The 12,246-nt window shown below is 39.9% G+C and overlaps 3 protein-coding genes across 4 annotated transcripts; 2 read left to right on the top strand and 1 right to left on the bottom strand.

Annotated features, from left to right (window-relative positions):
• The first annotated feature begins 93 nt into the window (after positions 1-93).
• On the top strand, positions 94-833 carry LOC124309504 (damage-control phosphatase ARMT1-like). The gene is made up of 2 exons (XM_046773174.1): positions 94-405; positions 480-833. Exons 1-2 carry the CDS (start codon positions 94-96, stop codon positions 831-833), a joined length of 666 nt encoding a protein of 221 aa, XP_046629130.1.
• A 323-nt stretch (positions 834-1,156) lies between these two features.
• On the bottom strand, positions 1,157-9,899 carry LOC124309522 (Golgi phosphoprotein 3 homolog sauron). Of its 2 annotated transcripts, XR_006909243.1 has the most exons (5): positions 9,410-9,899; positions 9,099-9,345; positions 8,842-9,017; positions 6,343-8,421; positions 1,157-1,213 (listed from the first exon to the last, which is right to left on the bottom strand). XR_006909243.1 is itself a non-coding variant. In XM_046773197.1 (4 exons), the coding sequence occupies exons 1-4, from the start codon at positions 9,665-9,667 to the stop codon at positions 8,173-8,175; spliced, it is 930 nt and encodes a 309-aa protein (XP_046629153.1). In that variant the 5' UTR covers positions 9,668-9,899; the 3' UTR covers positions 6,312-8,172. The 2 variants fall into 2 exon arrangements, 1 of the variants encoding a protein (XP_046629153.1); XM_046773197.1 differs by lacking the exon at positions 1,157-1,213 and having other exon boundaries at positions 6,312-8,421.
• Positions 2,502-7,115, top strand: LOC124309519 (damage-control phosphatase ARMT1-like). The gene is made up of 6 exons (XM_046773191.1): positions 2,502-3,111; positions 4,171-4,276; positions 4,361-4,617; positions 4,691-4,876; positions 4,947-5,358; positions 5,435-7,115. The coding sequence occupies exons 1-6, from the start codon at positions 2,810-2,812 to the stop codon at positions 5,786-5,788; spliced, it is 1,617 nt and encodes a 538-aa protein (XP_046629147.1). The 5' UTR covers positions 2,502-2,809; the 3' UTR covers positions 5,789-7,115.
• Positions 9,900-12,246: the final 2,347 nt, after the last annotated feature.

A 12,246-nucleotide genomic window follows, 5' to 3' on the forward strand; every position in this document is an offset into this window, starting at 1 on the left:
TTAAAAATCGTATCAGTTGGCTGGCTATGTACCGAAGTATACGTACGTAATTGAGAATTATACCCTAAGCAGAATTTGGCATTACTCGCAACAATGACAACGTTGCTGTTGGCACGGGTTCTGTTACCAACACTAAAAGGTGGCCAGGTATTGGTCGATATAGTGCTGGACAACGCAGGCTACGAACTATTCACAGACTTGTGTTTAGCCACCTTCTTAACCGCTCACAATATCGCAAACAGAATACGTATATATGTGAAAGACTCGCCTTGGTTCATCAGCGACGTAACTACCAACGATTTTCACTGGATGATCGAGCGCATGAACGGGCTATCGAATCCGGATCTAAACCAGCTTGCAAAATTGATCAAGGGTTATCTCGAGAGCGGAGCATGGTCTATTGAGGTAAGAAACTAGGAGTACAAATCAAATGTCCGAATTTCAGGTGCGAGAACCTAAAGTCTGTTTTATCTCTACAGGAGGACGCGTTCTGGACAACCCCATTTCCTTTTATGGAAATGTCCCAAAGGGATCCGACGTTGTACGCCAAACTATCGGAAGCAAATCTACTCATTGTCAAGGGCGATTTGAACTACAGAAAATTGGTCGGGGACGTTAACTGGGAATACAGCACAAGCTTCCTCGAAGCGACCGAATTTTTACCGACAAATTTCGTCAGCCTGCGTTCCATCAAGTCGAACACGTGTTCAGGATTGAAATCTGAACAAGGCCAGTATCTCGACAGAATAGACCCCTCCTGGATGCTCGGCGGGCAATACGGTCTCATTCAAGGAACGATCGACGCCTGCATTTGCAGTAAAATAAGTTCTTGATCCCCTCCACCCTTAGTTCAATAATAAAATAATTTAATTGTAGCTCATCATCGGCGTTGTCAAGGTTTCTCAGCTCCACAAAATACGATCAAACTTCCATCGATGTTTATGGATAAAACATTTTGCTGTCGCATATAATTTACTCGTAAAACTCACTCTACTTACGGTTGTTTTACAAATTATACATTCAATTACTGAAATTGTAAAATTCAGCGATAGTCAACCTGGTCCCTACCGCCCACTAGTGGACGTTCCAGTTCTCATGGTGCGCGGTAAGGGTTTTGTCCGACACTGAAACACTTTCCTTTTCTTTTTCAATTAACTTGAATTTTCAAAAACATTGTTATTGGAAATTTTTTAAAGTAAAGCTATTTCCCTACCTTATAAGTCACCATTGCCGTGGAATCTGTATGTGGTTAGAAAACTTTACTACTAACAGAGATACAAAAGTATGTATAAAAAGGTTGACTACCCCTGATTGTAAACAATAATCATCTCTGTATAAATTTATGGCAATTGTTGTACATTGGCGTGTGTGTAAACTTTTCACATCTCGAATAGCACAAATTTCTAAATTGCACCTTACACGTCCCAATTTTAATATATTTATTTTATTGTAAAACTTGATATCAGTGGAACATTTGATGTTAAGTAAAAAGATAATCATATAAAGCTATTATACAATTACCCGTTATCTTGATTCACAACAAACATTCGGCATTAAAGTAAAAATTTCACAACTCACTGTTTCGTGTCTCCTCTGTTTTGCTCTGAGCAACGAACAATTGGGTATTTGCATGATTTTTATATTTCTTAACTTTTGATGTTTTTCGATTCTATAAATTTTTTTAGAATTTTTGAAAAAAAAATATTTTGTTTTTGTTTATAAGTATTTAAATAATTTAATAAATAAAAAAAAGGCAATATTTAAATGAATAAGTAGCTCCATCTCGCGTATGTGACGTCACAATGCTGAATTTTTTTGAAATTTTTAGCGCCAAGTTCTCCTGTAAGCACGCCGTGCGTGTAATCAGCTGTTGCTCTGTGTTGTGATTGATGAAAAGAACGTCTGATAGTGCTGTTTATTATAAACTAAAGTTATTAAATTATTTAATATGTCATTAAAAAACGATTTTTGTTGGTGTATAGTACCAACTTGTAAAAATACTCAAACTAATGCTTGCTTAACATTCTTAGTATAATACATTGACGTGATCATAACCTCCACACAATTATCCGTGTGAGTTCAAAAAAAAAAATACCACACAAAAATTGATTTCTATTTCAATTATTTTCACCGAAGTCTGACATTAATTATACAATGTATCAAACTTAAAGTTTAAAAAATTTATGTAAAATTTTTTTAGCGCTAGAAAATATTGTACATTACTCTTTGTGGATTCAAATAAACGCGCCAGTAGCAGCACAATGACGTCAAACCAATCACATTCCGTTTTATGTCACGTGACTTTTATGTGATTTAGGACCACTTTTATTTATTAAATTATTTAAATATTTATAAACAAAAACAAAATATTTTTTTTTCAAAAATTCTAAAAAAATTTATAGAATCGAAAAACATCAAAAGTCAAGAAATATAAAAATCATGCAAATACCCAATTCTATCATACCAAACGACGTTGTAAGTTAGTAACGTTATTTTTGCAATGACTTTGAAGGAACTAAGCCTGAAAAATATGAGTTTCTTTTTTTTTTTTATCACAGTTTACTGAATTTCAAACAGTTTACAAAATCGTAAAATAACAATTTTTAATCAGCACGAATCATTCCGGTAACGTTACTAACTTCAACATGATTATATCAAGTCAGATTTACCTTCTTCATCCGGGTAAAGACGAATTATCCTCACGCACTGCTCCGACATCTAAAAAGTTTGGAAGGGCGCTTAAAATCACAACACGATACACTGAAAACGTTCGAGATAACTGTTTAGTGAGGGGGGAACGAAGAGATTTATGCAAAGCCACAGCACGCCGCCAACTCACATTCGTGGTTCAATCGCTACTGAGGCCGGTTCGAAGATGACTTCACGCCTCACACCGACAATTCTCGGCGGCCTGACGTTCCTGTTGTTGCTGTGTTTCGACGGCTTGTTGATTGATAATAACTGCGTCGCGGCGCCGAGTTTGATCGCAAATGTGTCGAACGAAACTGGGGAAGTTTTTCTGTCGTCGCCAAATTTGAAACTCGAACACGAACCGGAGTTGCTGGACACCGTCATTCCGTTCGGCGTTCAGTCGTCTCCAAAGTACAAAAGGTGATCGTCAATTTTTTTACTCTCACTTCACGTTGCTACCGGTTTTTGTTTATCGTATTGAAGTTAGCAACGTTATCGTAACGATTCATATCGAGGAAAAAGTGTTGCTTCTAGATTTTCGAATTGTTTGAAATTCAGTAAACCGTAATAAAACAGAGTTACTAAATTAAACATCGTTTTTGTTTTAACTGAGAGAATAACGACAATCTATACCTTATCGGGCAGTGATTTAGAGTATTTAATATTGCAGCAGGCACTTTTAATTCATTTTTCACGTAATCATAAAGTCATGATGACACGAATAACAAAAATTTCGAGAAATCAATGATACAAAATGTAATAAACGGTTATACCATGACGAACCATGACTCGAAATTTCAGGGTTCGAATAAACTATTTTTAGATGATTAAAAGAAAAGGAAAAATACAAAGGGCATTCACCGTGAAAACTTAATTAGATTATTTGAATGTTTGAATAATTATAGAAAGTCCGGCGAAGGAATTTTTTTTTTTTAATTTGCTTAAAGAGAATTTCAATACTGAGTGGTACTACACGTCAGGTGCTTAATATTTTGGGCGACAAAATAGCTCTGAACCTTTCATTAGAGTCCGTCATCCAAATGTCTGATAGCGACTTATAATCAATGATCCGCAGATGACCCCTATTACACGCATTGCGTAATACGTCGACTCATATATGTATATATATTTATACATATATATATATATATGTGTGTGTGTCTGTGTTCATACATAATCTCACTCAACTTCTTTTCCCAGTTTTTGAAACTGATGTTTTACGACCCGCGTGATTTTACGAAATTCACGGATTATCTAGTATATGACGTGCTCTGTATTTCTTGAAATTGGGTAATTCTTTTCATGGAATGTATTACATAAGTTCCGTGATTTTACTGACAGTAAAACAATTGTTGATACGATACATACATTTTTACTGTAAAATGTTACACCGACGTGATATAGATCATATATTACGTTACACCTACGTAAGTGTGTCATACGTTCAAGGTTTATCACGTGTTTTTAATAAATCTGCAGAAGTCTCGCCTATCATGGAGTCAAATATGGACTACCTCGGATCCTAACTCGACTCATCGATTCCCTCGTCAATGATAGGGAAGAAATTGTTCAGAATTACGGTCAGGTGAACTTCGTTCGAAACTTCGTAAACAATACCCTGGGCGATAATATTTGATCTCGTTGTTAATTTCTCCTTTTAATTTCACAGTCCACTGGGAAAGATTTGGATCAAGCGTTGAGCTCCATTCGCAATTTGAAGAATGAGATACTAACAAACGCAGAGTTGAAACCTCTGCGTTTTTCACCTAATGAAAATGACACCTGGTCTAACGAGGTCAGGGTGTGGAACAATTATCTAGTAGAACGTACTAAAATAGAGGGAGTTATTCCAAGGTTTTATAGCACTATCTACGTTTACTTGGAATGCTACGTGTATCGAAGGATCGCTGAGGCGTTTCATTTCACGTAAGGAATTGCAATAGGCAAATTTTCGAGAGAAAAATTTTCATGAAGCTAACAAGAACTCGTTGTGATTCAGGGAAACGTTGAAATTTTACGATCCGTTCGCTAAACAAAAAAGACGGGCTTTCGAGGATTCAACAGCAAGCGCCATTGCAGTGGCTGCTCATACTCTGCAAGAAATCGACAGAATACCGGAAGTATCATCGGCGAATGAGAAACAACAATTTATTAAGCACCTGAAACTGGGCTTATGGGGCAACAGGTAAACTCGGGGTGTAAAGTTTTTACGGATCGATTGTGTTTCATGATTATTTACGTATTTTATCGCGCAGGGTCGATCTGTCATTTAGTCATGGTGCTGCGGTAGGTCAAACTGGAAATCCGCTCGAACTACTAAGTGGCCTGGATAAAAACATTCTCATAGACGGCACCGATTTGGCCTGGAATGCCTTGGTTAATTGCAGAGCGAAGAAGCCCAACGGCACGATAACGGTCGATATAGTGCTGGACAATGCAGGCTACGAATTATTCACCGATCTCAGTCTCTCCGCCTTTTTGATCGCTCGCAATCTTGCAGATAGGATACGATTCTACGTGAAACGTATTCCCTGGTTCGTCAGTGACGTTACCACGCGAGATTTTCAATGGATCATCCAACACATGAAGAATTCTTCGAATCCTGACTTATCGCGGTTTGGAGAGCTGCTGAAGGGTCACGTAGAGACCGGTGTATTTTCTATTTTGGTAGGAATCGGCGAGAGTTGCGCGAACTTTGAAACGGTTGACGAGATTCATCATTTTTTTTCGCCTTCATTTACAGGATGAGCCTTTCTGGACCAGCCCGTTTGTTTTCTCAGAAATGCCCCAAAAGGATCCCGCCTTGTACGCTAAACTTTCAGAAGCAAGTCTGGTCATATTCAAGGGCGACTTGAATTACAGAAAATTATTCGGAGATATTAACTGGGAACACACCACGAGCATTCTTCAAGCAATCCGAGGATTTTTGCCAACGAATTTCGTCAGTCTAAGGACACTCAAGTCGGACGTTTGTGTGGGGTTGAAGCCCAACCAAGCTGAGTCTATCGCAAAAGTAGATCCGAAATGGCTTGGAACAGCAGAATACGGTGTCATAACAGCGGCTGTAAATAATCAGACTTGCAGCAGAGCAGGATAATCTGCCGTCACTCAAAGTAGACAAAAAAACTCAGAATTTTCATTTTTGTCCGAATAAAAGAGAAATTTATTCGATGTAGTATAATAGAATTCTGTACTAACGCATCCATAGTAATCAATACGTATTACACGTACTTCTAATGACCTTAATTTAATCACCCATTATGAAATATATATTTATTCGAAATTAAAAATCATATCAGTTGGCTGGCTATGTACCGAAGTATACGTACGTAATTGAGAATTATACCCTAAGCAGAATTTGGCATTACTCGCAACAATGACAACGTTGCTGTTGGCACGGGTTCTGTTACCAACACTTGAGGAATAATTTTTAGATAAAATCAAAAATAGGAAAATAGTTATCGATTATTTGGAAAATCTCGTAAAGTTAGAAAACAAAAAATTCGTCGAATGCGGTATCAACTTCAGAGTTTTCAAATTCTGTGCGGTTCTTGCTAACCGTTCGTACCTCAACCATTACGACGGTTTATCCAAAATTTGTAACCTTTTTTCAATTGAACTGAGGCCTTCTGTGAAATTTCCAACCTTTACACGATCTTCCAATTGAACTGGGTCCAAAGAATAAGGTTCTTCAATGCCTTGCTCTTCCTCACACATTTCTATGAGCTCATGAATTGTCAGCTCCTGATTATTTGAATTTTGTCAGTCTGAGGACAGTCAAGTCGGAAGACCGTGTAGGGTTGAAGCCTAACGAAGCAGTCTCTCGGCAAAACGGATTCTGAGTGGATGAGAGCTGGAAAGTACGGACTTATAACAGCAGCTATGAAGACTAGTACTTGCAGCTGAGAAATTCAGTTCCAAATAAAAGGAGCAAGTGGCTTAGTTTATTAGGTGCGCCTAATCGTGAGTGGAGTAAACAAATTTTAGCGAGTGATTTCAATGAAACCTGCCAACGAAACTTCGCACCTGTGCACATAACACAGCCTTTTCTGCCTCACCAATTTACACCTCACGTGATATTGCTGACGACTATCTTGTACTACCTGGAATATTTATTTTATTACACTTAGTAGTAATACAATATTTTATAATAATAAAGAGTAATAAGTAACCATTATTCGTAAATACATAATATCCTTTCTGTCCTATAAACGTTTGTACAATCATTATATTATAACTTAGATATCAAATGTTGGGAAATAACGTTAAAATTTCTTAAATAAATTTTATCCTCCTTCTTCCCTTCCAGCTGATAAGATATAAATCGACGTAGCAATTTAAGTGATTGCATCAGTTACGCGATTCGTTATAATATTTCTAGTATACAATTATCTTTTCGTCAAATGACCGCTTCTCTCTGCATGCCTTTTTACAAAAAATCGATTAACTTGATTTATGTTTATTTCATTCATCCGTTTTACTTTTTGCAGGTGATTAGCTGCATAAGCTTGCTTGAAAGTCACAATTAGAGCGACATTTATTATTTGGAATAATCGATGAGAAATGTAATAGAAACAATTCATTTACACCGGGACATGAATACTTCGTAATCGCGAATAAAACACAAAGAAACTTCCGGTTTATAGATTAAATAAACCACTAAGATCATTTACCGTGAGGAATTTTATAAAATGTACCACTCTTCAAATTTGTTGCAACGTATATCAAATAATACTTACGTTCGCTTCTAAAAAGAAATATGTAGGTACTGTTATCATAACTCACACGACCGTCCTAAATTGTTTTACCTACCCCGCCAATAATTCAAATAAGCTCTATTGACACACGTTCTAAAAATTACTAAAACAAAAGGAAATAACCAAACGAGGAAAAAACCTAGAAATTATATACCTAATAAATGGCATTGTTACAATGATCAAGAATTAGATGAGTGTTGGTCTTGCGCTTGGCGCAAAAGTGAATTCAAGCAGCAGCTATTGAATGTGACCAAAACAAGAAGAAAAAAAAGAATACCAATATAAATACGCTCAAAAATACAGGAAATAAAAACGAATGTCTCTCGCTCAAAAAAGTCTAGAATTTTTTTTGGAAACATCACCTCTCGCACCAAAATGGTTCGCTGGACAATTTGAGGGGTCGAAACCAAGTTGGGGCGACGTATATCACGGACAAATACGGGCCGGAACCTGTCATTCATTTTGATACGTTTACATGAACGATAAAATACGAACATTTCATCTATCAAGCATTGAGATATTCGGAACGAAAATGAATGTCGGACGCCCTTAAGACTATAAATATTTATCAACGAAAGTAAGGGTGGTATAATTTCCCTGGGTGTGCATATGTACACCGACGCGCGACTCTGAACGACGCGCGTACACTCGATCCTTCTATTTACACATATATATCAAATTAATTCATTGATCCCTATACTTTGAGGCAGTTGGGGAAATTTCGCTACTTCGTAAACGCTGCAAATACAGCCCAAAGGACGGGATTCGCGTTTGGTTTCGCGGCCTCTGCCTCAAAGTCGAGGTCTAGCAAAGTTCGTACTCGCCTCATCGCAACCTCATAGTCATCGTCGCACAGCGGGGCAAACGCATTTTCCAAGACATCGGCTGCATGTGCCAAAATCACCAATGCCAGCGTTCTGCGGTCCATTCGGCCTGCATCGTTTACCCAACGACCCAATACGGCTTCTTGAATCTGTGGGCAAGGCAGGGAAAATTAAAACGGACACTCGACTTGATTGTACTTGTGGAAACTTTGGTGCTAAAACAAAATTTGTACCAGACAAAGAGTTGTTTCAATCTTTAGAGAGCCGGCCTGGCTCATTTAGGAGTCAGCAAATAACTCCGAAACTCCATGGGACGTGATTACTATTTATATGGATAAATCATGTCTCTACAAAATGTCGAATTTCAAGAGAAAAATGCTGGCCCTCTAAAGATTAAGACATATTTGATTGTTTTAATGACCGGACGTAAGCGAACAGCTTCTGGAGTGTCAAACAATGATTTTTCTCTATCTAATCAGTTTCCGATGTGGTAGATAAGCGCTATCACCACTACCCACAATTTAGTGCGTTAACTATTTTATGCCGAACTCCCTCTACGTCTAGCGAACCTTTTTGACCAGCCGAGTTTTGGCGAGGTTGTCTGTGAGCGGGTGAGTGGTCATATCGAACAGAAGAAAGTTCTGTTTCTCAGTGGTGAGAACACCCTTCTCGACAAGATTTTTGGCCAATCGTTCCCTCACATTTTTGAGCTGATATCGTAGCTTCAGCGGATTCCAAGTCTCGCCTGAAACAACGCGACAATCAATCCCTCGACTTTTGTCTTCGAATGCTAAAATCAGAGAGAACAGATGCGTAAACGGCTTACCGCTGAGATACTCGATCCAGCTCTGAACAGTCTCAGGAGGATCGGTTTCCTTGAGATGTTTAAGAGCCTCGTCGAGGAGGACGTCACCCGTAGGCGAGTCGCTCTTGAGGAGGAGTTTCCTGGCGAGTAAACCGCGCCTCCGCATACCAGCCTTTTCAAGTTCGACTCGTCCCCTGAGACCGAGCTCGGCTAGGATGCAGCCGCGCAGGCCGGAGCTGATACAGTCATTCCAGAAGGACGTGTATCCCTGAAAGAAGGAACCTCGAAGTTGAGCCCTAGGTCGCTCTAGGAGAAGAACAGCGCAGACCTACCTCCTTGTCCTTGAGTCCTAGTAGCAGGACCTCCTCCATGAGGGTGAGCCTCGTCTCCTTGTCGGAGTCAGAGTCAACGGCTGGATTGCAGTTCAGGTCCTTCTGGGATGAACTCTCGGAGTCGGCGCCGTGCCCCGAGGACTTGTCCGAGTTCCCGGTTAGCTCGTTGGAGCCATCCTGCCCGTTTCCCCCGCTGCCCCCGCTGCCGCTGTTTACAATTCTGCGACGTTGCACCAGACCGTCACCCCGATTCATCATGCGTGTGTTGTTGAGATACGAGCGGGCGGATTATTCCAGAAATGACGCTGGTGACGCGACCCTCCTCGGCGACGACGATTCGCAACGATGCGCGATTTTAGTAAGGGCAAAAGGCCGGACCGTCTGTTGTCGGATAAACAATCTCCTGTTGACGTTTACATAGACACGACATATCTTTCCAAGATGGCCTACACGGTGCCAGTCGCTCCCAGCAATCACTTTCATCCCCCCTTCGGCATTCTCGAGCCGTCAAGAAATTCACCGAGCGGTGGCGCCATCTGCCGGCCGTTATTGAAACTTCAAATATCGAATATGGAACTTCGAATCTCGAACAGCGTTGCCAGCCTACTGAGACGAATATTTTTTTAAATAACGCTAAGACGGTTCTTTCGATTTCTCTTCAGATGGCACTACAATAATGCTTTAGATGCCTTAATGGTGCCACAATAATTCTTCGTAGTTCTTATTTTCACAAATGATTTTTAACGCAATTGAAACTCAATATATAATAAACAGGAATACATAATGTATTTAATTTTTTCGCCTTATAACACGGACAGTTTCCCTAGAAATATACCTGTAATGATAATTAACGAACGAGGTAACACAGACAGATTTATATCCTACAGTCTGAATTGTGAGTATAAAGATATTAGGAACTTTTATTTATATAATGTGTTATTATTTTTAATATTTAGTACCAACAACTTGTCAAATAAATGCGCTTGCAAATTGCAGACACTATCAAGGTAATCGGTATATTTTTATATTTTGACAGAAACTTTACGAGTGGTTTACTTTTAGTCTCTTGTTTCGATTTCACAGTCCAATATTAGAGATTACGCTGTCAGTCTTGAGATTTCGTTTGAAGTCTTGAGTTTATCTTCAGATTTTGGTCCAAGCGACAACATTTATTGATAAAAAAACAACTTTTCGGTTTTCCTTGAACGGACTCTAATTTCTTTAGATCCAAAGAATTTTCTCGAGGGGTTGGCAGCGCTGATCTCGACCCTTGAATCTCGAATAACGATCGCGTTGTTCGACTGTTTTCAGTTTGAAACCACCTTGTCGATCGACACCGAGAATTTATTTTTAGAAAATGATGAAATGGCAATATTCAACGTTCACGCTTATTCACCGGTGACAAATTCTTTTGTTCAAACAACAAGAAAAGCGTTCTCGCGCCGTTTAGTCCCGTATCGCACGTGTAACGAGCGATTATCCATCGAACGACACCAGCGCTTTTACACCACGCTTCGCGCCGCACGAGACGACGATTAGACACGCAACCGATAATCAATATACCGCGTGTATCAATATATCGCTTCATGCAATCGAATTACGTCTTATTTCTACTCGTGCGTAATCGCGCGGTTTAATACCATCGGTGCTTTTATTTTCGCCACATCCGCTGACGCTTTTTGATAGTCGCTATAAATTAAAATGCGTCGAAGTTTTCACGGCTGTTCGAAACTCGTTTTCGTTTATTGACCGTCAGACTTTTGTATGTAAATTGAAGATTGGTTCGTTCTTTGAAAACGAGTCTATAGAATGGATTTCAATTCTCAAACTATGCGATCTCCCGTGATATATATATATATATTTTTTTTTCCATCCTCGACGCGACAGGATTTCTTACGAATGGGTTATTTTAAAACCGTGTGTACATCAGTTCGCGTTTCATACGGTCCATACTCGGGCGGATAGGAAAATGACGAGTCGTCCAGTCTTTGCGGTGATAATTGCCGGTATTCCAAGTTCCTCGGCGTTATTATCGCGTTGCAAGAAGGAAGTGCCCCGTAGCGAATAGTCAGGTCTTATAGGTACGCGCACATTAGTAATGAGACCATAAAGCGGCTGCCTGCAGGATATCCGCAGAGCCTGCAGGCGGAGATATTATAATACTATACGGTCTCAATTATAACCGTTCATTTAGCGATCTGTTTAACCGGGTCCAGTACAGCCTGCATGCCGCGATAGTTTCCACGGAGAAGCATAAATCCTCAAGTCGTTTCCTTATGCGCCGCGGCTCTGGGCTCCGCGAAGAGCGGTGGAGGAAAATTGTAACGGGGGCATTACAGAATAGGTACGGTGGTGGATAACAACGAGGTCTCGTTGTACGAGAAAAGCTACGGCAGCCGGTCCACGGAACGGTCCGCAGGCGCAACAACGGCTGAAGACAATTCCTCCTGGTGCCAGGAAATAATGACAGAGAGTATAAAATCGGAGCAGAGCGTTACGTACAGTTAGGACAATTTGCGATTTCGATTTTTCGCCGGGTGGTGCAGCGAACGGAGTCCAGCATCGACACATGCAGATGGTGCAGGTATGCGGTAATAGCCCTGGCAGTACGGCTTAACTGTGCTTAGTCGCGCGTCACTGGGTTCTCTAACAACTATCGCCGTACGTATTACAGGTACGTGTACCTGGATAAAATCGGCCTACCTGTAGAAAAGTGTACCTACACTTAGACGACAACGATGACGATAAATTCGCGCTGTTGCTCGAGTAGAAATTTAGAGTCTACATTTGACCCGATTGAGGGAAACTGAACCCAGAAATCCTACGTTGACCCTCCA

Source organism: Neodiprion virginianus, chromosome 7 (assembly GCF_021901495.1).
Source record: "Neodiprion virginianus isolate iyNeoVirg1 chromosome 7, iyNeoVirg1.1, whole genome shotgun sequence".
Lineage (NCBI taxonomy): Eukaryota > Metazoa > Arthropoda > Insecta > Hymenoptera > Diprionidae > Neodiprion > Neodiprion virginianus.